This window comes from Mustela nivalis (genome assembly GCF_964662115.1).
Source record: "Mustela nivalis genome assembly, chromosome: 1".
Classification (NCBI taxonomy): domain Eukaryota; kingdom Metazoa; phylum Chordata; class Mammalia; order Carnivora; family Mustelidae; genus Mustela; species Mustela nivalis.
The window spans coordinates 214,532,504-214,557,405 of record NC_139020.1 but is presented as its reverse complement, the minus strand read 5'-3'; the positions used below and the strand labels follow the sequence as shown (position 1 = coordinate 214,557,405).

The 24,902-nt window shown below is 53.3% G+C and overlaps 1 protein-coding gene across 2 annotated transcripts; it reads left to right on the top strand.

Moving 5' to 3' along the window:
• Window positions 1-24,161, top strand: LOC309867403 (uncharacterized protein). 2 transcript variants are annotated; one of them, XR_014313153.1, is made up of 5 exons: window positions 1-151; window positions 18,569-18,695; window positions 19,747-19,927; window positions 20,554-23,854; window positions 24,042-24,161. XR_014313153.1 is itself a non-coding variant. In XM_082736224.1 (4 exons), exons 1-4 carry the CDS (start codon window positions 149-151, stop codon window positions 22,247-22,249), a joined length of 2,007 nt encoding a protein of 668 aa, XP_082592350.1. In that variant the 5' UTR covers window positions 1-148; the 3' UTR covers window positions 22,250-24,161. The 2 variants fall into 2 exon arrangements, 1 of the variants encoding a protein (XP_082592350.1); XM_082736224.1 differs by having other exon boundaries at window positions 20,554-24,161.
• The last annotated feature ends 741 nt before the right edge of the window (window positions 24,162-24,902 follow it).

The following is a 24,902-nucleotide window of genomic DNA, read 5'->3' as shown; positions in this document are numbered from 1 at the left end:
AGTCGCGTGTCCACCGCTCCTCGGCGGCCCCGGCGGCCGTGCGCACCTGCCCCGCGCGGCTGCTCGCGTCCCGGCCTCCTCGGTCTCGTAGGCCCCGGTCGCGCAGCCGCGGGCTGGACACAGGAAGAGCCCCGAGCGGGAGCGCGAGATGGTGAGTGCGCGGGTTCGGGCGGAGCCGCTGCGAGCCGGCCCCAACCGGCTGGAGGTGGCCGCGGCCGGGCGGCCCCGCGCCTGGGGGTCGCGACCCGAGTCGGTGCCCTCAGCGGGGGTGGGGCCGCAGCGTCCTGTCCCTTCCCCCGGCCCCGAGCCGTGTCCTCCCGTGGGTGGGGGTCCGAGGAGGGTGGGGGGACCCCGCGCAGACGGCAAGGGCTGGGGGCGGCCGGGGCCCCCCATGACAGGTGCCACGTCCGTGCTCGGTTAAGGGCGCTGCCGAGCAGCGGGCTCCGTTCGGTGATGCACGGGGGCGGCGTGCCATGGCGGGCTGACGGGGCTGGGGAGCTGCGCGAGGCCCGGTGGGAGCGGGAAGCGGTGACAGGGGGAAGCGGGGGGGTCGGCAGGTCACCAGGTGCCCTTGGCGGGGTGGCCGGGGTCGAGCCGCCGGAGGACCTGGCTGCTGCTGACCAGCTCGTTCCTGATGGACGGGTTTAAGATTCCTTTGCTGGGAGAGGCCGAAACTGCCGCTCGTTTGACTCTTGGCTGGGTGACAAGGAGCTGAGTGCGAGGGACTCCATTTGGGGTCTGTCGTCTTGTTTTTAACACTCCAAAGACTGCTGCAGGAGAGACGGGTCTCGGGGACCCTCCAGCACCTGCGGTCCGAGAGAGACAGGGCTTTGCTCTAAGAGTAGCAGAGGCGGGAAGGTGGTTCCCGGGAAGGGAAGGGAAGGCCTCCCTGTGCTCCGAGCTTCCTCTGCCCCGGTGGGCCGGGGCTTGTTCTGCTTCTCAGAACCCGTTGGGACCAGGTGGGGATGGGGAGCTAAAGGGGTCAGGTGCGGGCAGGAAAGGGACAGTGCTGGGCAGCTGGTCACACCGGTGTCCAGTGAAACATACGAATTTAGGGAGGAGAGACTTGTATTGAGAAGAATGAGGGCGAAGCCTGGGGGGCGGGCACTGTGGCGCTGGGGGCGGGGCTACCTCAGTGCGACCCCCGCTGTGAGCAGAAGACCCGCCAGGAAGGAGAAGCCAGAGCAGCCCTGGAACAGCGAGCACTTTGTGACCTCGGGTCCGTGGGGACCGGCCGCTGAGCGAATCGTGGGTGTGGCCCAGAGTGTGGATTTGGGGGTGTCTGTGGCCGGCCGTAGGGCGGATGGACAAGGGGGACTTCCCGTGAGTCCTGGCTTGGTGGAAGGGGGCAGGGGCCCTTTTTGCAGCCGCCGTTTTCCACACCCCCCAGAGTGGGGGAGGGCATGCCTTTCACCTCCAGGACGTTTGCCCAGGAGCTCCGGGCTCAGGGAGAGCCTGCCTGTCACTGAGCCCCGTGGCTGCACTGTCCCCGTCCAGCTCGGCGTGGACAGCTCGCTCTCAGGCAGCCTTAGGTGCAGCAGGTGGAAAAAAACTGAATGCTTTCTACCTCCTTGCTTCCCTTGAGCGGGGTGGGTGGCCAGTGGGTCACGTCTTCCTTTTCCTGCGGATTCTCGTGTTATTCTGGGGCTTATCCAGAAAATGTCCCCTCGGGGGAAAAGTGTCTCAGTCCAGGAAGTGTCCCTGTTCATCAGGTTTGGGGGGAAGATTCAGGGGGTTCCCCACCTTCTTGCTGGGTGGGTAGAGGCATGGATTAAAGGATTCATCCAGATGCTAGTGAGTGTTCCCGCAGGGTCCAGAGTTGGGACATTGTGTGATCCTGACCCACTTCTGGTTAATAGCTGACGGTCAGATGCAGAGAAGTTCTGGGAACTGAGATGTGACGAGTTCTGACATATGATTTGTTATCATGAGGATAAAATTAAAGAATAACTGTTTTGTGAAAAACGTGACACGTTCCACTCCTGTAAAACCATAAACATGCCCTGGAACGTCCCTTCCCATTTTATCCTTGAGCACGGGGTGGAAGGGGGGATTCTGCGCATTGTCATTCACACTCTGGGTTGGGGTCTTTGTCTTATTTCAATACTCAGGGTGCTAGAAGCAGGTGCCGCACCTGGGCTGGGGCAAGCCGCACCTGAAGCTGGCCTTGGTGGGAGGTAGGGAAGGGGCAGTGGGGTCTTGCTCCCCTGCAGGAGGCTCCAGCCCCGGGACCCCTGCAGAAGGAGCTGTTGATGCTGGGAGGAGCCACAGAGCTTGGAACAGGAGAGGCACCTGCAGCCATGTGGGCTGAGCTGGGGGCGCCCAGGGGCTGGGCCCCGAGAGTCAGTTTAGCATCAGCCATGGAGTTGGATTTGTGGAAACGGAGGAAGTCTGTGAAGGGCAGGGAAGGCTCTTAGGGTTCAAATGCTTTTGGAAGGGTTGATGAAGGCAGAGCCTGTAGGGGTCAGAACCGAACTCTGAGGGTTTCCTCCCTGGTGAGAATTGGGGCCCTGGAGGAGGGGCCGTCTCCACATGGATGGGGGAGGGCAGGGTGTGTGGAGCTGCAGGATTCTGTCCCCTGGGGCTCAGGGTCCCCTCCCTGTGTCCCTGGCTGAGGCCATCCTGGGCTACTGTCAGCAGGGAGAGCTGGTCCCCATCACCAGACCGGGCCTGACCCTCTGCTGCGGGGTTTCCGGTGCCGTGTTGGGGCAGCAGCCCCTGCTCTGAGCCGCTCACCCGTGCTGCTCCTCCCGAGTGTGTCCTGGGGAGGCTCTTGCTGCCCAGTGAGGCCAGCGTGGGCGACACGACTTACGTCCTTGTCATGTGTGCAGTGCAGTGGCTCTTACGTTCTCGACTGTGGGCGAGTCGCGGCCTTGGGGGGTGAGCGGTCCCCAGGCCCATCCCCGGCCGGTGTGGGCACCGCGGCTGCAGTTGTCTGACCAAGTGTGAACCGGAGTAAACACTGACACGCGGGTGGGCTGGCGCTGTAGCTGGCGGGACGTGCGTCACCCGTCGGGCGGATGCCTGTCCCCCGGCCCCGGCAGCTCTCTGGCTCGGCTCTGTCCAGCTCGGGGCGGACCTGGGATCTGCTTCGGGCCACATGTCAGTCGCTCTGATGCCCGCTGGGCTGGACACTCTGGGGTGCCCCTTCTAGGGCAGCGTCACCTGCCCCCGCGCATCTGCGGGTTTCTTCGTCTCCTTCACGCTCCGTGCGGTCTCATTTCCGTGTGTTGCTCGTGTTCTGTCCAGCTCAGGAGTTCGCGCGTCTCTCCGAGTCCCTGTGTTCAGTACACTTGTGCGTCCCCCCCACCCCCCGGCCGGTGCAAACCACCCTTCTTCTGTGCTGTGAGAAACCTCTTCCGTCGCTGCGGTCACACGCACCCCTGCGGGCACTTCCCCTGGCGCAGTCCCCTTGTTTCGGGGATGTGGAATCCGTAGGACTGGGCTCTGGTCCGTGCACATGTCAAGGGAAGCCATCGCTCGTTCCGCCCCACGTAAACAGTCTTCAAGGCCCCGTGTCCCCATGTCCCCGTGGCCGTCCTGGCCCCACAGCACCCGCTGTTCTCTTCCCCAAACCAGGGCCCTGTGTGAACATTCTGCTGTTTCCCCACAGGCCGTGTGTCCGTCCTCTGTCAGTGCCAACCGTCTGATCACTCATTAAAAATAAAGCTGTCGGTTACTTTACCCCCAAACTGGATTTACTCTGCCATTGCGGGAACTGCACTTGGAAGCGTGTAAGGTTGCAAAACCACAGGCTCTTTGCAGGACAGAGGGGAGGAGGGCTCCGTGCAGAGGAGAGGGGGAGGGGTGGCTGGGAAACAGATCTGGGAGGAAACTGGGAGTGGGAAGCCCCTTGTGGGGGGTGGGCTCCTCCGCTGGGTGGCGCTGGGAGGTGGAGGCGGGTCTCCTCCCCGGGGACCACGGATCCCAGGGAAAGTCGCGTGGGCTTGCAGGGTGCTGAGCTTCCTGCTGGGCCCCCAGTGGGGAGCACGGTGAGACCCGAGGGCGCCCCTGCTGGCGCCATGACTGTCGCCTCTGCACGCAGTATGTGGAACTTGGCGGGGGTGCTGGGGGTCCGGATGTGTCCTCTGCATCCAGGACCCCTTCCCTGCTGTGTGGCCATTCTAGGGTCGGAGGCAGATCCTGACGGGGGCCCTTCTGGAGAGGTTGGAGAGCACCTGGAGGTGTCTTTTCGGGGGACAAAATCTCCCAATGCCCGGGTCTCCTTGTGGTCTTGCCCCTGGGCAGGTGCTGCGGAGACGGTCTCCCAGAGCACGGAGGGTCTGGCAGGAGAAGCCGGCAGCCCTTCCAACCAAGGGTGTAAGGAGGGAGGCCGAGCGGCCTGACCATCCTGTGAGGTCTCGGTGCTGGGAGTGCAGGGGCTCCGGGGCAGGGCGTGAGGTTCAGAACGACCGACCTCTGGCCTTGCGGACTCGTGGTGTGGGGGGTTCTCACCAGAGTGTGTCCGCTGCTTCTCCGTAGTGACACGAGTGCGTTCCATGAAGCCCCGGGACTGGGGGTGTTGCACAGTGACTGCATGGACCCGGCCAAACCCGGCTGGTCATGTGGGCACCCCGATCCCGGTGACCGTGAGAGCTGTCTCCCAGGGAGGGACAGTGTTTCCTCAGAACTGCAGGCCCAGGACACGCGCTGGCCTGTCTACACCAGAAGGCTGGGTGCAGTGAGGAAACGTGTAAGCCGTGGCTAAAACCTACTCCTGTCCCGGCGGAGGGAGCCCTGTGACCTCCATCCACGCAGACAGGCGTCCGGGGACCAGGCACGCGGGTGGGACCTGGCAGGTGCGTTCTTCGTGGCTTGGGGAACATTCGGCACTAAGATTGGTTACGGAGCAGCAACCGTGTTGTTCCAGGCCAGTGGGTCCACAACGTCCAGCGGTGACTCGGGGACTGGGGAGTCCCTGCTGGGGCAGATGGATTTTACGTCCAAACCAGCCTGGACTAAGGGACACTCGATTTCAGCATTACTTGTCCTTCCCCGAGCCGGCCGTTGGGTGTCTCTCACCCGTGTTCTCACACGTCACTGGGGGGAAACAGATGTTTGCCTGTGGTTTCCTAGAGCAGCGGCTCATTTTCTGTTGGTTTTCGTTTGTGTGTTTCATGGAGGGGGAGCGCGAGCGGGTGCCTGCGTGTGGGGTGTGGGGAGCGGCAGGAGGAGGGAGGGAGAGGCTGGTCCCATGCCACGCTCAGCACAGAGCCCGACGCGCAGACCTGACCTGAGCTGCCATCAGGAGTTGGGACGCGTCAGGGGCTGAGCCCCCCAGGTGCCCCTGGAGGCGGGACCCGTCCTGATGGCAGAGCAGACAGTTCAAGCTCAGCATCGGGAGTGTGGGACACCGGCGCCATTTTCAGTGGATCCCACTGGAGGCAGGAACACCTCGAGGTCTCGGTGGTATCCAAGGTCATGAGCTCCCTGGCGGGCGTGCGGACCCCCGGTGGGAACACTTCTGCTCTTGCACGCGGTGAGGGGACAGAGCCGGGGTAAGTGCAGATGACGCCCCAGGTTGAGCCGAAGGAGCTGCTCAGGGCCTTCCGGGGTCGAGTCGTCACGTGCCCAGCACGATCTGTGCCGTTTGCAACGTTCAGTTATTTAGTCTTCATTTTAATGTGTGTACTCGTTTATGTAAGTAATCCCTGTGCCCACAAACTCGCCACCCCGAGACCCCAGAGCCACACAGTCTGAGCCAGCCAGGCGTCCCTGCTGCTTTCAGTGTTTAAATCCCAAGCATCTGGAAACCATGGAAACAGCCTCCCTGAGGTGCTGCGTGCGGGTGACACGGAGCTCAGCGGGGGAGTCGTGGTGGCAGCGGTCCCCGGGGGCTCACCCATACTGACTGTTCCTGGATCAGACGCGGGTCCTGAGTGTGAGAAAGTGCACTCCTTTAGGGACGTCATGGCCTTTGGAGGCCAAAAGCTGTCGCAGGTGGATTGTGTCTTCCCGAGAAGGGGTCTGGGAAGGGGCGGGGAAGGAAATCATCGAGTGTTGGAACACAGTCGAGCCTGCGGAAACTTGCCCTCACTCAGATTGGCTTTCAAGATTGGAGGAAAGTCCGAACGACTATGCAGCCCTGGGCCCGCGAGCCTGGCTGCCTTTCCGGTTCTTCCAGAGGAACCCGGTCCCGTGGCCTTCGAACCCGAGTAGGAAAGACGCACTGTGTGGTTCCCTTGCATTGAAACTGGGCTTTTAGGGGCTCCTGGGTGGCTCAGTGGGTTAAAACTCTGCCTGCCTTTGGTTAGGGCCCTGGTCCCAGGGTCCTGGGATCCAGCTCCGCATGTGGCTCTCTGCTCAGTGGGGAGTCTGCTCCGGCCCCCACCACCCTCTGCCTGCCTCTCTGCCTGCTTGTGAGCTCTGTCCAATAAATAAAATCTTAGAAAAAAAGAAACAGGACTCTCAGTGCGAAGGGGGGCAGTAGGTGAAGGTCGGCAGCGTTTACAGCCGGTGGTTGGGGCAGGCCGCGGTGCAGGGGGCTGCGCGGGTCTGTGCCCCCGACGCCGCCCAGAAGACGCGTCCGAGGCCGTTTGTCTTCCTTCGGCGTTGGCCTCAGGTCATTCCAAGCGGTCTTGGGTAAGGACGGTCCCTCGGCTCCCTGAAGATCCGGGAGGCTCAAGGGACCCGGTACCATGCGTATCAGATTCTGTTTTGGAATCATGACCTGCAGATTTAGTGACCAGTGAGACCAGTTGGGGAGATTGAGATCGGAAGTTCCCCGTAAGGGCCGTGGTAGTTCTCACTTACATCCGCTTGTTTGTTCAGTTGTTAGCAGCGCATTTGAGGAGAGACTGTGGTTTTGGTTTTGTTTTTGGAGAAGGCGCTGGCTGGCCCTAGGTGGGAGGGGAGGGGCGGACGGAGAGGAAGAACGTCCGGCGACCCCAGGCCCCGCGCTGAGCCTCACCAGGGCTCAGTCCCGTGACCTGAGCCAAAGTCAGGAGTCAGCTGATCAGCCCAACCGCCCAGATGTCCTGCCGCTGTGGTCCGGGAACCTGGAAGTGGCCAGGGTCACCGTTGCACGCCCTCTCACAGCACTGTGGTGACTGGAATCCATTTTTGCTGGTTTTCTCTAGACCAAAATAAGAATTTCTAATCCCGGGTTTCTTTTTATGTATTTTTTAAAAGATTTTTTTGAAAGATTTTATTTATTTGACAGAGATCACAAGTGGGCAGAGAGAGGGGGAAGCAGTCTCCCTGCTGAGCAGAGAGCCCGATGCGGGGCTCGATCCCAGGACCCTGGGATCATGACCTGAGCCGAAGGCAGCGGCTTTAACCCCCTGAGCCCCCCAGGCGCCCCTAATCCCCGTTTCTACAGGAGTAGCCTCCGCACAGAAGAAGTCAGCAGAGGCCGGCGCTCTGCCAGCAGGCACAGATCCCAGAGGAGCAGCCGGCTCTGAAACGGAGCCGGAACGAAAGCCAGTGAGTCGTCAGAGACGGGACGCCCCAACACAGGTCCCCGCAGGCCTGCAGAGCGGACAGGCTGCCGGGCCCTGATCCCAGGACAGAAGCGACCCTCCCGCTCAGGGGGGGGGAGAAGGCAGCCAGCGCAGCGGACTCTGTGGGACCCGCACCTGTTTGCCCCGCAGGTGGGACGTGGGGGCCCATGTGTGATCATGGGGAACTTGACCCTAAAAGTAAAACTGCCAGTCACTTTTCAGCAAAACTGGGTTCATCTGGGAATAGCGGAGAATCATAATAGGGGACACAGAAGCCACGACCAAACCACAGCAGGTCCGCGAAGGGAGGGAGAACCGCGCTCTCATAGAGCAGGGACGCGGGCGGGGCGGTTCCAAAGACGGTGTTGGTGGGAGCAAGTTGGGTTCCACGTGGTGTGGCTTCTCATTGGCTGAGTTGTGACTCTCTCACAGTCGGGGCTGTGTCTCTCATTGGCTGAGCTGTGACCATCTCATTGGCTGGGCTCTGACTGTCTCTCATTGGCTGAGCTGTGACCATCTCATTGACATGCTCTTTTTCTCATTGGCTGGGCTCTGACTGTCTCTCATTGGCTGAGCTGTGACCATCTCATTCACATGCTCTATTTCCCATTGGCTGGGCTCGAACTGTCTCTCATTAGCTGAGCTGTGACCATCTCATTCACATGCTCTGTTTCTCATTGGCTGGGCTCTGACTGTCTCTCATTGGCTGAGCTGTGACCATCTCATTGGTTGCGCTGTTACCAGGGCAGGAGGAAATCTTCCTCCGTGGTCTTCCTGGGACCGCAGTGTACTTTAAATATAGACTCGCAAGGTGCTAGTCTGAAGTTTGGGATTGAGAACTTCCCCTGCTGGCCTCCGCACTCACTTCTAAGGAGTTTTTCTTGTATTTTCATATTAATATACTTTAACAGCCTTGACTTCCATTGGGTAAAATCCCACCAGCTTGTTCTACAACGCACCTCCGCTGTTCTTAGACACTGTCCCTTACAGTTCAGTAGAGAAGTCGTGCCTGGCTGGCTCAGACGGTCGTGGGGTTGTAAGGTGCAGCTGCGTTGGGCATAGAGATGACTTAAATCTTTAACAAAAATGAAAAAAGTAGTAGTGTGTTTTAAGTTCAAACAGAACAGAAATGGACAAATCCCATAACAGTAGCCCCAGACAAACCTGGTTGTACATTCAGTGAAATTTGCTTAAAACTCTTGACCTTTTTGAGAGACTTGGCATTATGGTCTCAATTTGGTGTCTGTCCATTTATTTCCTTATGCTGTGTGTCATTGAATAACTTTTTGTAGTTATTTTATGGAGGCCAGCAGGGGAAGTTCTCAATCCCAAACTTCAGACTAGCACCTTGCCAGTCTATATTTGAAGTACATTGAGATCCCAGGAAGACCACGGAGGAAGATTTCCTCCTGCCCTGGTAACAGCGCAACCAATGAGTTAAATCAACTTATATCCTCCATTGGACATATTTGCAGACATAAGGACAGTTCAGCTAGGTAGTAGTTAAAAAGCTTAATGTTAAAAAGTCTCTTTTTGGGGGCGCCTGGGTGGCTCAGACAGTTTAACGACTGCCTTTGGCTCAGGTCATGATCTCAGGGTCCCGGGATTGAGCCCGACGTCAGTCTCCGACTCGGTAGAGCCTCTGCTTTTCCCTCTCCCTGTGCCCTTCCCACACAGTTGTGCTCTTCTCTCTCTCAAATAAATAAATAAGTCTTTTAAAAAGTCTCTTTTTAATATTTAATTTTCAACTGGTTGTTTCTGGTGATTAAGTGCACACTGAGATTTGTGAGTTTGCATTCTGGAAACTTACTAAGCATCTGATTGTATGATTACCTTTCTAGTCTTTTTGGACATGACCTGCATAATCATTTGACTTAGGAGTAAATTTTTCAGTTACAGTATTTCTTCAGCTAAAACTACATCATTAGTTTTCTCTACAAGTGATTGAAAAAAATCAAACATGTGCTACATTTCCACAGTAGAGATGTCTGTGTCTGTCTTTCCTAGTTAGCTGCTGAGGGTGAGAAGTACGTTTGGATGCTTGAAAAGACCTGAAAGAGGGGCCTCTCAGTGGCTCAGTGGGTTAAGCCTCTGCCTTTGGCTCAGGTCATGATCTCAGGATCCTGGGATCGAGCCCTGCATCGGGCTCGCTGCTCAACAGGGAGTCGGCTTCCTCTCTCTACCTGCCTCTCTGCCTACTTGTGATCCCTCTCTCTGCCTACTTGTGATCTCTCTCTCTGTCAAATAAATAAATAAAATCTTTAAAAACACAGAGGAGAAGATAAAGAGGGAGTCATTAAACTCATTATCCCTCACAGTGCAGAGTGACGTGTGAAGGGGTCTTTCGCTCCCATCCCGCTGTATGCAGCAGAGACACGTGTGACACAGGACCCGGCCTTCCCGTCAGATGCGTTCGGCGGACTGTTTTCTAGATTGGGCTGTCCCACACGCTGGGAAAGCTCTCCTGAGCACGCGTGTGTTGACCCAAACGAGAAAAGCGTAGACACGTATCTGTTTACTGGGGAGAAGCAGCCCACCGCTGAAGACTCGGAAAGAACCATGAGGAGGCTTATGTGCAAAGCCCAGCTGCTGGTTCACTTTCTCTGTCGCAGTCTGTGCTCCAGGGATGACGAGAAAGACAAGACGAGGCTTTCCGTAACACGAGAGCTCCGTTACTCTGAGACTCGGAAAATACAGTGGAATGATTGTTCACTCACGTTTGCTCCGTTGAGACGAGTGACAGAAATGGACGCGACCCGTCTCTGAAAACTACAATAGGATCGTGTCAGTTAATACTGGTTATCTGTTCTTCTCCATATTGGTACATTTTTCAGAGCTCAGCAGGCTTTGCAAAAAATGCAAGTAGAGTGACATGTTCTCCTTGTATTAAGGCGGATCTGTGAAAGTAATCTAATACAGTCACATCTCTTGGCGAACGTGGGCTCTCCCCTGAGAATTGACCCCCGCTGTTTGGCCGTGAGCCCCCTCCGGGCCGGGAAAGGATCCTGACACATGCTGAGCTCGGCTGACTCGTGGCTCCCTTTCCTCGTCTCCAGGCCCGAGGACATTCCTCGCCTTCCGTGCCAGCTGTGTGTACGAGGAAGTACGTGAAGTCGCCCCTGGTTCCTGATCCAGGGCCCCTAAAAAACCCTTGTCCTTGCTGGGGCATAGGAGCATCTTCTGTTGCATCAGGTGACTCTGGGTGGGCTCCTGGCTGGCTCCCGGTGGGGGCTGGTCCCCGGGAAGACCCGCGGTGATTAGAAGCTGGAACTTCTGTCCTGCCCCATTCCCTGGAGGAGGGGAAGGGCTGAAAGTAGGGTTAATGGTCCATCAGGCCATCGAGGTGAAGCCTGCATAGAAATCCCAGTAGAAGGGGGTTTGTAAACGTGGGGTGCGGGAAGGGCGGGACACCCCGAGAACGTATGGACCCTCCTTTGCCATCCCCTGTGCCTCTGTTTTCCTGGCTGCTCCTCTGTATCCTTCCCTACAGTGGAAAGCATAAGAAAGTGTTCCCCTGGTTCTGTGAGCTCCTCCAGCAAGTCACTGGGACAACGGAGGGGGCACGGGAACCTGCTCTCCTGCCCGTCGGTCAGAAGTGCGGGTGATGGCAGGGCCTGGGCCTGGTGTCTGAACCGTGTGTGTGTTTGGGGTGGGGACAGTCTCGTGGGGCTGAGCACTGACTTGTGGGATCCGACCCTGACTCCAGGTCGGTAGCCTCAGGGTGAGTGTCCAGGTATAGCCTCAGCTGGCGTCATGCGGGACCCTGTGGGCCTAGGTGACAGAGATGATGGAAGGACAGCGTTCTCTGGGGAGGTGGAGGAGACACAGAGGGAAGAGACGTGGGGAGGCGCAGGTGTGGGCAGCAGGGAGAGAGACAAACGCAGGTGTCGCTCTGCAAGGCCACGTCCCATCAACACGCCCATTCTTGGGGCTCTCAGTGCTGACCCCTTCCCTTTGCTGGCACACGGTGCTGCAGTTTTGTAAGTTGTTCTCCTCTCGTTTCTGACCCGATGGGCTCTGATGGTCCCACGTCGGAATGTCGCAGGATCCATGGGACCGTGCTTCGCCAGGAACCGTCCTTGCCGGACGCAAACACTACGTAGGTGGTGGCTGGGCTCATCTCTATGTTCTTAGAATTTTGTCTATAGGACTCTGGGATTTCTAAACTCTGCGTCCGACACCTGCTGATGATGGAGTCTGCCTTTCCGTTTTTATTTTATTTTTAATCTTTTTATTTATTTTATTTTATTTATTTATTGGACAGAGAGAGATCACAAGCAGGCAGAGAGGCAGGCAGAGGGAGAGGAAGGGAAGCAGGCTCCCCGCTGAGCAGAGAGCCCGATGCGGGGCTCGATCCCAGGACCTTGGGATCATGACCTGCACGGAGGGCAGAGGCTTTAACCCACTGAGCCACCCAGGCGCCCCTGCCTTTTCGTTTTTAAATCTTTCTTGTTTTCTGTTGCCGCACCGGCCGGGCCGTCACGGGTGTGCAATTGTACGCCCGACTCCTCAGCTGCTTGTTCCCGATCTCGGAGGGAGCCGGTCACGTAGGGAATCGGCTCTCGGTTCCGTTCAGACACCGCTTCTTCCTCATGGTGCTTGTTTCCATCTGGTCTCTGAGTCAGCTGTGTCCACGCACGGGGACGCGAGACAGGCATGTCCTCAGCGGGTATAGACTGGAAGCCTGTGGTTCGTTGGTCTTGTTTCCACTAGAGGCGCAGATTATGTTCATGAAGAGTCAGTATCGAATCCATTTCTAGAAGAGAACAGACTTGGTTTTGTCTTCTAATGTTATCTGTACATTTACGTGTAAGATTTCCTTCTAAACAGGAAGAAAATCTTATACCTAAGATTTGCCTTTATATTTGTGAATGTTGCGTTTCAAAACTGTTTCAAAATTGTCCTTTTCCCATCTTGCTAATGCTTTGTGATCCCTTCTTCATTTGGGAATCACCAATGTTTAAATGCTGGTACCGGGGCACCTGGGTGGCTCAGTGGGTTAAAGCCTCTGCGTTTGGCTCAGGTCATGATCTCAGGGTCCTGGGATTGAGCCCCGCATCGGGCTCTCTGCTCAGCAGGGAGCCTGCTTTCCCCTCTCTCTCTGCCTGCCTCTCTGCCTACCTGTGATCTCTGTCGAATAAATAAATAAGAATCTTGAAAAAAATAAATAACAAATGCTTGGTATCTGCCCTATGCACTGTTTGAGATGCCTTTCGAGTGTGGGGATATTTGAATCTACTAATTTCGCTTCTTTAATGACATCTTTAGATGTTCTGTTACCTTGCGTCACCTCAGGTATGTTACCAATTTGTATAAAATTATTCCTTTATTCTAAAACATCTTTCGTTGTGGGGAACCTGGGTGGCTCAGTCGGTTAAGCATCCAATGCTTGATCTGAGCTCAGGTCTTGATCTCAGGGTCGTGAGTTCTAGCCCTGCATCGGTCTCCGTGCTGGGCATGGTGCCTACTTAAAAATCAGGACGTTGGGCAGCTCAGTCGGTTGAGCATCTGACTCTCGGTTTGGGTTCAGGTTTCGATCTTGGGGTTGCGGGACTGGGCTCTGCACTCAGAGGGGAGTCTGCTTCACCCTCTCGCTCTGCTCCTCCCCTACTTGTTCGCTCTCTCAAATACATTAAAAAAAAAAATCTTAAAAATCTTTCTCCACAGCTAGTTTATAATATCTCCTAAGTCTGCTTAATCTCTGAAATTGTAATTTTGTTTCTTTTTCATACTTACTTGCCTAAATTCTATAATTTTTGAGTAAAATTGCCAAAAGATTAAGGAGGATATATTTTTAGCTTTTATGACTTTTTCTTTTTTAAGAGAGAGCACATGTGAGTAGGGGGAGGGCAGGGGACAGGGCAGAATCTCAAGCAGACTCTGTACTGATCACAGAGCCCCATGCTCGATCTCAGGACCCTGAGATCAAGATCTGAGCCGAAATCAAGAGTTGGACACTTAACCGGCTGAGCCACGTAGGTGCCCCTCTATGACAATTTTTTTTTAAATAGCTCTAACTGAGGTGTGGGTCACAAACCGTGACGTTTATCTGTTTAAAGGATAAAGTTCTACGGTATTTATTGTATTTACAGAATTGTTCAACCATTTTCACACTCATTTTAAAGTATTTTAATAATTCCATAAAACAAAGTCCTTTGGAGCAACTGGGTTTGGAAGTATCGTTGCTTCCCATTGGCTGAGTTGTATCTGTCTCATTGACTGGGCTGTTGCCATGTGGGGAAATAATCTTCCTTCTGTTGTCATAGTAAAGTGGTGTCCCCGTGCAGCCGCAGGTCCTTCTCTTGCTGTTGCTTCTGCGGTTGATCAGGAGTGGTAGGCTGTGGGGGCTCCAACTGCTGGTCTTGGACTCCATCCTCCTCCTCCTCTTCCTCCTCCTCCTCCCTCCTTCCTTCTTCCTCCTCCTGCTTTTTAAAAAAATATTTACTATGTTAGAGAAGGAGAGTGTGGACGGGGGGAGGAGCCCAGGGAGCGGGAGAGAGAATCCCCAAGCAGACTCCCGGCTGAGTGTGGAGCCTGCCACAGGGGTTGATTGTGGCCCGAGTTGAAACCAAGAGTCAGACGCTTAACTGACTGAGCCACCTAGGTGCCCCTCCTGACTCCATTCTTAGCAAGATTTCCCCGTATTTTTTACATTTCCCCTTTTTGGTAGAGGCCTTTTCTCAAATGCATCATTGATTATGAGTCAGTTTTCCATTTTTAGTGGTTTTGTTTCTTGGTGCCAGGAAAGAGCTTTCCTGGTAGTGATGTCCCACGTCCTAGGGAAAGTACACGGCAGTGGAAAACCGGTTAAGGCTGTATTTGAATAACAAGAAACGTTAGAAGGGAGAAGTCTGAGGCACTCATCTCCGGTCCCTGTTTATCAAGATGGTAAGCACTGGAGATGATCTCCTTGTTGGATACATCAATTTCATAATGTTTTGACAGATGACAACTGTGAAAGCAAAAGTAACATGAAAATCCAAAATGTGTGACGGTTCTAAGCCAGGACTGTAGGTCTGAAAGTAGCCAATTGAATATTGGCAGTTTTCAGACTTGGGGAAATTTTTTTTTTAATTTTATTTATTTATTTGACAGATCACAAGGAGGCAGAGAGGCAGGCAGAGAGTGAGAGGGAAGCAGGCTCCCCACTGAGCAGAGAGCCAATGTGGGGCTTGATCCTAGGACCCTGAGATCATGACCTGAACTGAAGGCAGAGGCTTTAACCCACTGAGCCACCCAGGCACCCCAGGGGGAAAATTTTTTTATTCTATTGGTAAAAACCTGGAGTCACGTATTCCTCCTGGAATTTGCATTAGGAACTGAGTCAGTAGCATGTGGGGCTTAGGAAGAACAGGGTGCCAAGGGTTAACAATGGTATTGCTTGCTCAAAGGTTCTAGACAAACCTATATCTTTGGCCATTGGGTTTTCTCCCAGGTAGAAAGAGGCCATTTCAGGGACTAGTGTGTTGGATGCTGGGTCTCTGAGGCTTGTAATTTTCTATTATGGGCCTGATGCCTTCAAAGGACTTCTTTATTTATAGGGTATTAATTCATTCTGGGAAGACACTTTGAGAGATCTATTTTATTTTTAAAAGATTTTTCTTTTTATTTATTTGACAGATCACAAGTAGACAGAGAGGCAGGCAGAGAGAGAGGGGAAGCAGGCCCCCCCCACTGAGCAAACAGCCTGATGCGGGGCTCGATCCCAGGACCCTGAGATCATGACCTGAGCTGAAAGCAGAGGCTTAACCCACTGAGCCACCCAGGCATCCCTGAGAGATCGAATTTAATCTTGATGGGAGGCACACTGTGGACCCTGCCAGTATGAGTTGAGGTTTTTGCCCAGGAAGAGGATGTAGGTGATCCAATCAAGACAAATGATCCGTGTCTCCAGACTTGACTGTTGTGTGTCAGAGATGGAGCAGATGAAAGCTGTGGAAGGGTCATTTATTTTCTTTGCTTTTATGTTGATTACTGTTATCAAATTCTAGTCTTGTTTCCCTTTTCTGGGACAGAGACACTTATTTAAAAAAATATCTGCCCAATGAAATGAATGGGGCATAAGATCTAAGTAGAAAATGGTTTGTCTCTCAAAGGACCTAAACAGAAGGGGGTGGGTTCAGACACAGGAATCGGTTGAGGTTCGCGAGGGACCTCTTTGTACTTTGTACTTTGTACTATAGTCCTCCTAGGTGGGGAGTCCTACAAGTCCTTGTCGTGTCAATAAGAACAGAGATTCATTCCCAGTGTGGCGAGTGGTTTCTTTGAGCTGATTACAAGGGAAGACTGGGAAGGGTCCCTGTGGTCCCCTGCAGCTCGATCACTGGGAGGGAGGAGGACTTTGGAAAGCCTGGCTCCAGGGAAGCAGATGTGGGAGCACTTAAGTTGGTAACAATCTTTCTTCCATTGCCCTGGTCCTCTGCAAGAATAGGATAAACGAGTCAGGTTTTGGGTTTGTTTAGGAACCTCCATTTGCCAGAATTGAGGATTAGGAATTCCAGTGGTCTTGAGGCCCCTAACTGGTTCAGTGAGTAGAGCTTGCAGTTGATCTCAGGCTCGTGAGTTCGAGCCCCACCTTGGGCACAGAACCTACTTAAAAAAAAAAAGGGGGGGGGCTAATTAAAAAAAGAATTTTAGCAGTTTTTCTTTTAGGTGACTCATCTAGGATGTGTGTGAATGGTTTGTCAAATGTACCTGCAGTGGACATATTTTCGCATTCTAGCCTGGTCCTTATGATTAAAGGGAAAAGATACTTGTTCTGGTCTTTAATAAACATAGACTTAAATGCTACCTGGGTGGATTCCACACCTACAGGAAGACCAGAATTTTCTTTAAAGACAATTTGGAGTTGGTTTGTAATCGTCACGGAGAGGCTGGTGATCATGTAATGTTAACTTTTGAAGTAAACCTGCGGGAACACCTGGGTGGCTCAGTTGGTTAAGTGTGACCTGCCAGTTATTGTACTAGCAAAAATGGGTTTACTTGGTAATAGCAGAGATTTACAAGTCTTTTTTTTTTTTTTTAAGATTTTATTTATTTGTCGGGGTTGGGGGGGGAAGGCAGGCTCCCCGCTGGGCAGGGTGCCCAATTTGGGACTTGATCTCAGGACTCTGGGACCGTGACCTGCACAAAAGGCAGTTGCTCAGTGGACTGAGCCATCCAGGCGCCCCGAGATTTGCAGTTCTGTTATGTAGGGAGGACCTCTCCTTCATCGAGGAGAAGGGGATATTAGGAGGGGCTGTTCCACCTGACATCCACTGGAGCAGCCTTGGGGTTCTAGCCCTAGTGTCTTCTCATAGGGTAGGCTGTGACTGCCTCTTGTTGGCTGGGCTGTTGCCAGGGGAGGAGAAAACTTTCCTTCCTTTGTCCTGCTGGGGCAGTGATGTGTCCGAGATTGTCTCCTGCTATTGAGTGCAGTGGAGGTACTGGTGGGAGCTCCCCTGTGGTCTTCTAATTTCACTGGAGTCATGTCTCTGTTACTCATTTTCAGAGAGTTGGTGGGCTCTCGGGTGGTTTTCACTTGCTGGCTGTTACGAATCAAGCTGCTGAGAGTGCGTGGAAATAGTGTTGGTGCTCGTCTTCACTTGTCTTGGGTAGATCGACAGTAGGAGTGGGATTGCTATATTGCACCGTGACTGGACGGTCATCATTTTGAGGACGTGCCGGACTCCTCCGGGTTGTGCCATTTTGCATCCCCAGCAGCAGAAATGCATGAGGGCACCTGGGTGGCTCAGTTGGTGGAGCATCTGCCTTTGGCTCGGGTAGTGGTCCCAGGGTCCTGGGATCGAGTCCTCTGTTGGGCTCCTGGGATCCAGTTCCACATTGGGCTCCCTGCTTGGCAGGGAGCCTACTTCTCTCTCCACCTGCTGCTACCCCTGCTTGTGCTCTCTCTCTCAAATGAAGAGAGTCACCCTTTCTCAGGTGCTCACCAGCACTTACTTGTTTCTTTATAGCCATTCTAGTGGGTCTGAAGGGGTATCTGCTTATAGCTTGACCTCCATCTCCCTGATAACTGACATCTGGCATCTGTTCCGGAACCTGTGGGCCGCTGGCATATCTTCTTAGAAAGGTACCTGCTCAGATTCATTCCCCATGATTTGACTGTATTATTTTTCTTTATATTATTGTTTTCTATTTTTCATGGGGTCATACGGATTTTTAAAACATATTTAAAATACAGGAGTTACCAGGTGTGTGATAAGCAAACCCCAGTTATAACCCCAGTTGAAGTAGAACTGATCTTATTAAGTGATGTGGGTGGCATATGGGATTTTGTTTTTCCCTTAAGTTTTAAGAACATAGGTTTTGTTTGGACAATCTCAGATTTTTGGGAAAAAAAAAAAAGATTTTTAAACGTTCCATGAGTGCGGCGTCATCCTCGTTGCTACGACGGCGTGGGTCAGCCTCCTTTTCTTTATCTGCTAAAGTCGCCCGAGGCTGCGGCCATCAGTCTCTCAGGGGCTCCTCTTTCTGGCGCGCTTCTGCTTGCATTCTGGGCCCCGGGGTATATGGTCGAGGCCCTGCTGATTTCCGTGACTTCAGGAACTGGAGCTCCTCTTATGCACTGCGTGTGCCAGGCCCCCGGGCCCTGTGTCCCTGCTCACTGTCCACCTAACCCAGGGACAGGGTGGTGTCTGCCTCTGCCGGGATAGAGGGGACTGTGCTAGGCTCCTTGACCTTGTTGCCTTCCAGTGAGAGCAGCACTGGAATCTGTGTGTTCACAGCATCCTGACATCTGGTTCCAGTTTTGGGGCTGACAAGGCAGTAACCGTCCTTGAGCAAGTCAAAGATGTGCCGTCCAGTTTCAGTGGGGTCTGAACGAGTATTTCACTTTTCATTCTTTCGCATACAACTGTGCTCAGATCTGCTCATTTTCAGTACAAATAGCCTATATTGGGGTGTATGTTCGTCTGTGTGAGCTGTCGTCCTCGCCCTCTGCTTCCGGGTCCCAGCCCTTCCCGTCACTGAGGGCACTGCCGTGGGTGTGTGTGCGTGTTGTCACTTCCCGCATGGGTGTGACTTGGGTCCTAGGGTGGGATGCGGTTCCCTGAGTGTCGCCCCCACATCCTCCCTCACACACGGGTGAGGAGGGAGCGTTGCTACAACAGAACATGTGGATGTTCCAGGACGCGGTGGTCTTTGCGGATGTGGCTGTGAACTTCACCCCGGAAGAGTGGGCTTTGCTGGATCATGGTCAGAGGCAGCTCTACCGGGACGTGATGCTGGAGACCTGCAGGAACCTGGCCTCCCTGGGTAAGCGTGGCTCCGCCCCGTCTCTAACCTTGTAGCCAATGAGTGTTTCTTACAAGTGTGTGATCTTCCTGGGGCCGAGGAATGGGAATACGATGGGGAAGAGACAGACGTGGCCCAGGCCTTTATGGAAACTACCGAGGGTCACATAATTTCCCATGAAAACAGAGTTTCCTGTGTTAAATCGACTGTTGCTGCAATCAAAGTCTGAGACTCCCTAATTTTATCAGCGGGAGGATGGGCTCCTTTGTGGTTTTCAGTTCTGCGAAGGATGCGCTGTGGCTCACACCCATTTCTCCTAGTAATCATGCTGCAGGGAATTCTCCTTGTAGTCATGCTGCAGGGAAACTCGCACTTTGTCCTCTTCGGTGACCTTGAAGACCAAATCAGCAGCCCATCTACCAGACTGCTTGTGGCCCTTCAAATCCTGCCCCCAGCTGGGCTGTTGTGGGGGGCTGGGCGGCGCCACACCCACCGTCCGGCCTCCCAGTGGCAGCTGGGGCAGTCAGGCAGGCTCCCCCGATGGCCTCGGTGCCGTCAGAACAGTCCAGCCGCCCTCAGTCGGACCGGGTTCTGGAGAAGGGAACGGCATTTGCGCATGTCCGTTAGAAACGGGACTCCGTCCTTGTGCTGAGAAGGGTGATTTTCTCATTCCCCTGCTCTCCCTGTCGGACATTTCATCCATCCTCGCCCACGGGGCAGGCCTTTCTGTGTTCTTACAGACATAGTGTGTGCGTGTGGGGGTTTTGCCCAGTTCTTCCTACTTTACTTTTCCAATAATACTGTCTCCACATTAGTCACCATTGATTTTAAAGCATTTCCACATAAACAGGCTGCCTTTTCATACGCTTTTCCTCTTATTGCCAAAGTCCCAAAGCACTTAGGTCCTTAGAATTTTTCTGTGGTCACATGTTCATTCTTCCTGATGAACTTCATTTACATTTGGGATCAGTATGGGAAGAGAAATCCCCAAATGGTCTGTTTTCTGAATTTTCTTTACCTTTAAATATCAGGTCATTCCCAAGAAATTAAATTGTGCTTCCAATTCTTGCAGACTGTTGCACTCAAGTTAACCCTTTTGGATCAGGGACTCAGCTGAATATTTTGGAGAATGGACTATCCAGTGAAGATAAAATAGTAACATTTACAAGAAATGATTCCTGGGCTCTTTTTGGAGAAAACTGGGTATTTCATCACATTGGAGATCAGTCCCAGTCCCAGGAGAGGTGTTTGAGGTGAGTGCCTCTCTCTCCCATAGGAGAAAGGGGGATCTTGGCAAATTGTTAGAATACTTTGAAATTAAAGAAGGCATGAAGTTATAAACCTAGCTCAACAGTTGTGTAGTCGGAATTACACAAGTACTTCATAAATGTGATGTAGTATTGATCAGCAGATATATAATTCAGCTCCAGACATTTATCAGGAAAACCCACATGTAAGAAAGTTTGATGGCGGGGCGTCTGGGTGGCTCAGTGGGTTAAGCCTCTGCCTTCAGGTCAGGTCATGACCCAGGGTCCTGGGATCGAGCCCCATGTCGGGCTCTCTGCTCAGCGGGGAGCCTGCTTCCCCTTCTCTCTCTGCCTGCCTCTCCATCTACTTGTGATTTCTGTTAAATAAATAAATAAAATCTTAAAACAAACAAACAAAAAAAGAATGTTTGACAGTTATGGCTATTACTGGGCCCTTATTCTGAGCATTTGGCTACTTCTGCATCATAGCAGTGTAGACAGTGACAGAAACATGCCCATTCCTTGGAAGTGGTCATTATGTAGTCAAGTAATCATTAATATCAATAGATCGTTAATAAAGAGATCAGTTAAAATCATTATTCCGTAACAGTGTGCCTTCCCATTTTGAACAGAGGTCATTTGGTGGAGCGGGTCTGTGAAAGCAGTGAAGATAATCGACGTAGAGAAACCAGAACGCAGATGACAAGTCTTACCGTGCATGAGGATTGTCCTACTGGAGACAAGTCCTGTCACTGCGCCAAGTGTAGAGAAGCCTTCACAGATGGTCCTTTCCCTGAGAATCCACAAAAATCCCACCCTGGACACAAACCTAGTCCCCGTGAGGAACGTGGGCCGGCCTGCAGCTGTGTCTCGAGCCCCAGCCCTCACGTGGACCCAGGCCTTGGAGAGAAACCTTATGAACCTCAGGACACTGGGGGAGCTTCGAAGAGAGACTTGAAGAGTCGCGGTAGTAAACAATCTTTAGAGTGCCAGAAGTGTGGGAAAACTTTCACTTGCAGGTCGTCCTTTCAGGGTCACGTGAGGGGTCACTGTGGACAGAGAGTCCATGCGTGTGACGTGTGTGGGAAAGTCTTCACGTATCAGTCTTACCTTACACGTCACGTGAGAACTCACACTGGGGAGAGACCCTATGAATGTGTGGAGTGTGGGAAAGCCTACAGTTGCCTCTCCTATTTTCGAGAACATGTGAGAACGCACAGTGGAGAGAAACCCTATGAATGTAAGCAGTGTGGGAAGACGTTCAAGTATCCCGCGTCCTTGCAAGGACACATGACGACACACACTGGGGAGAGACCGTATCTCTGTCAGCAATGTGGGAAAGCCTTCGGTTGTCCCAAGTACTTCAGGAGACACGTGAGAACGCACAGTGGACTGAAACCCTATGAATGTACGTTATGTGGGAAAGCCTACAGTTGTTCCTTATCCCTTCGAGAACATGTCAGAACTCACAGTGAAGAGAGACCCTACCAATGTCAGCAGTGTGGGAAGGCCTTCAGACATCCTCGCTATTTCCAAAGACACGTGAGGATGCACAGTGGCGTGAAACCCTACGAGTGTAAGGAGTGTGGGAAAGCGTACAGCAGCTCCACATCGCTGCAGGAGCACGTGAGGACACACACCGGGGAGAGGCCCTTCGAGTGTCCACAGTGCGGGAAGGCCTTCACTCGTCACTCCTCCCTTCAAGGACACGTGAGGGCACACAGTTTGGAGAAACGTTACGAGTGTGCACAATGCGGGAAGGCCTTCCGTTGGTCCTCGTCCTTACAAAAACACGTGAGGACACATAGTGAAGAGAAACCCTATGAATGTCAGCAGTGCGGCAAAGCCTTCTGGTACCCCGCCAACCTGAGAGCCCACGTGAAGACACACACTGAGGAGAGACCCTACGAGTGTCCACACTGTGGGAAAGCCTTCAGCTGTCACTCCTCTCTTCAGGTACACGTGCGAAAGCACAGCGGGGTGAAACCCTATGAGTGTCAGGAGTGCGGGAAGGCCTTCTGGTATCCCGTGAACCTGCGGGCACACGTGAGGACGCACACCGGGGAGAGACCCTACGCGTGTCAGCAGTGCGGGAAGGCCTACAGGTGCCCCGCGAACCTGCGGGTCCACGTGAGGACGCACACCGGGGAGCGACCGTACGAGTGTCAGCAGTGCGGGAAGGCCTTCAGGTATCCGGCCAACCTGCGAGCCCACGTGAGGACGCACACCGGGGAGCGACCGTACGCGTGTCAGCAGTGCGGGAAGGCCTTCAGGTACCCGACCAACCTGCGAGCCCACGTGAGGACGCACACTGGGGAGAAAGTCTGAATGCAAGGACTGTGGGAAAGCCTTCACGTGTCCCTAAGATCGTGCATATCCAGTGAGACGCACGGCAGGAGCCTTATGAATGTACAGACTGGTGGGAAACCTTTAGGTATAGTTCCTCGTATAGTTTGTACATAAAAACTCAGGGCTGGGCAGCGGTCTCTCTTTGTTATAAACATGGTTGTGCCTTGTAAGTGCCTCGTCCCTAATGACGATCCCTGTCATATTTATCTCCACTGCATGTTGCCAGGAGGAAGCCCTGAGATAAAATATTCCTCTCTGTGCCCTTTGTAGGAGATATATTTTGTTACTTCACACATGAAAATTGTAGAGTCATATAAAATTTCTCCTTTCCGTGACGATGTCTTTGGGCCCCAGGGGGGACAAGTGACGCCCTCTCTTGTGGGGACTGGAAACCCCGACTCTGTATCTGCCCTTCCTTCCAGTCTTCAGGACTGAATGATGGATCCTCACGTTCGCTTACTGCCGCTGTACGCCACAGCTCCGCGCCCCCCCGAAGTTAGTGAACGTGCAGGGCTGTGGAGCGAGGACGGTCTCCTCCGGTTGTGTTCCGGTTTCGGCCCCCCCTGCTGATCGCTCTTCATCTTGGTGGTTCATCAGTCATGATGGCGTTAAGAAGAGAAACCCTGTGGCGTGAAGATGAAAGCCGGCTTCTGGCTGGTTCCACTGAACTTGGTTGTGAGTGTGGTGCGGTAGGAGATCATGTGTCCCAGAGTCCTTCTCTCTGTGGTTCTGACGTGAAGGCCGTGAGGACAGAAACCGCGTGACGAAGCCATGCTCTTCCGGCAGGAGACAGAGATGCGTGGGGACCCACATGGGCTTGGGTCACAGCGCATCGTCTCGATCACTGATCTGTCGCCTGGAACAGCCTCCAACCCGACACAGGTTTGACATCCGTTTTTGTTCGGTAGCACACTCCAGACACTTCTCCACGAGCTCTCCTGTGGTGGACCAGCTCGGTTTTCAGGTCCACATGGTTCCTTCGCTGCCCTGTGGCTCCTTGTGCCCGTGAGGCCACCTCTCAGGGCGCCGTGTGTAGGGGTGGCTCTCATCCTGGCACCGTTCATCTCCCGTGCTGTTTCTACCGCATGGTTTCCGTGGTGCGCATCCTGTCCCTCTCAGGATAGATCTGCGTCCTGCCTCCCCCCGGCGGAATTAATGCTGCAGCCTCAGATGCGGGAAACCTCCTTCCCTTGTTGCACGGTAGAGAGGCTCCAGTAACCCTGTATTTCTAACTTCTGGATGTTTCTATAATTGGAATAAGCACTTGTGAGTGTGTGGCAGTTTGTGGCAATTCTCACCAATAGCTGACGGCTGACGGCTCTCTGAGAGATAAACCCAGTATGCTTAATTCCTTTCTGTTGAAAGATGTAACTTCCCAGGGTGTTTTTTTTTTTTTTAAACACGTAATTCAGAACAGTGGTTTTATCTTTGTTTTGTCAAGTGTGTTTCTCTCCATTGTTTCATGGAAACCACATTACTGAGATTTTCAAATCTGTTGCATACTTGCAAATGATAGGATGTTTTATGTCCTCTATTATTTTTTTAAGATTTTATTTATTTGAGCAAGAAAGAGAGTGAGCATGAGCAGGGAGCCTGATGCGGGGCTCGATCCCAGGACCCTGAGATCATGACCTGAGCTGAAGGCGGACGCTTCACCGACTCAGCTGCCCAGCCACCCCTCACAACTGAGTTCTTTTAAAATATCCCGTTCGGGGCGCGTGGGTGGCTCAGTGGGTTAAGCCTCTGCCTTTGGCTCAGGTCATGAACCCAGGGTCCTGGGATCGAGCCCCGCATCTGCTTGGCTTGGAGCCTGCATCCCCCCCGCCCCCCCGCCTGCCTCTCTGCCTACTTGTGATCTCTGTCTGTCAAATAAATAAAGATTTTTTAAAAATCCCGTTCATCAGGATTAACTTTTTCTTCTGATTGTGTCCATTAAAAACACACACACACACACACACACACACAAAACCTATTCTGGGTGAATAGGACAAGTACAGTTGACATTCCCCTTCTGGTGTGTGTTTCTTCAATACCCGGGGAGCTGCTATCACTGTCTCATTAAAATGACTTACTCCTGAGGCGCCTGGGGGGCTCAGTGGGTTAAAGCCTCTGCCTTCGGCTCAGGTCATGATCTCAGGGTCCTGGGATCAAGCCCTGCATCGCGCTCTCTGCTCAGCAGGAAGCCTGCTTCCCCCTCTCTCTCTGTCTGCCTCTCTGCCTACTTGTGATCTCTGTCTTTCAAGTAAATAAATAAAATCTTTAAAATAAAATAAAGTGACTTACTCCTGAGGCACCTGGGTGTTGCAGTCTGTTCAGTTCCGATTCTTGGTTTCAGCTAGGGTCGTGATCTCAAGGTTGTGGGATCAAGCCCTGAGTTGGGCTCCACAGCGAGCACGGAGTCTCTGAAAATCACTTCCTCTCCCTCTGCTCCTCCCCCACCTCATGCGCTCTCTCTGTCTCTCTCAAATAACTATTTTTTTTTAAAGATTTTATTTATTATTTATTTGACAGAGAGATCACAAGTAGGCAGAGAGAGAGGGGGAAGCAGGCTCCCTGCTGAGCAGAGAGCCCGATGCGGGGATCGAGCCCAGGACCCTGAGATCATGACCTGAGCCGAAGGCAGCGGCTTAAC

What these genes read in the sequence shown, in the direction of transcription:
- LOC309867403 (XM_082736224.1), top strand. An exon ending in CAGGAACCTGGCCTCCCTGG is followed by an intron (nt 18,696 to 19,746) that starts GTAAGCGTGGCT and finishes CAATTCTTGCAG; the next exon opens with ACTGTTGCACTCAAGTTAAC. An exon ending in TCCCAGGAGAGGTGTTTGAG is followed by an intron (nt 19,928 to 20,553) that starts GTGAGTGCCTCT and finishes CATTTTGAACAG; the next exon opens with AGGTCATTTGGTGGAGCGGG.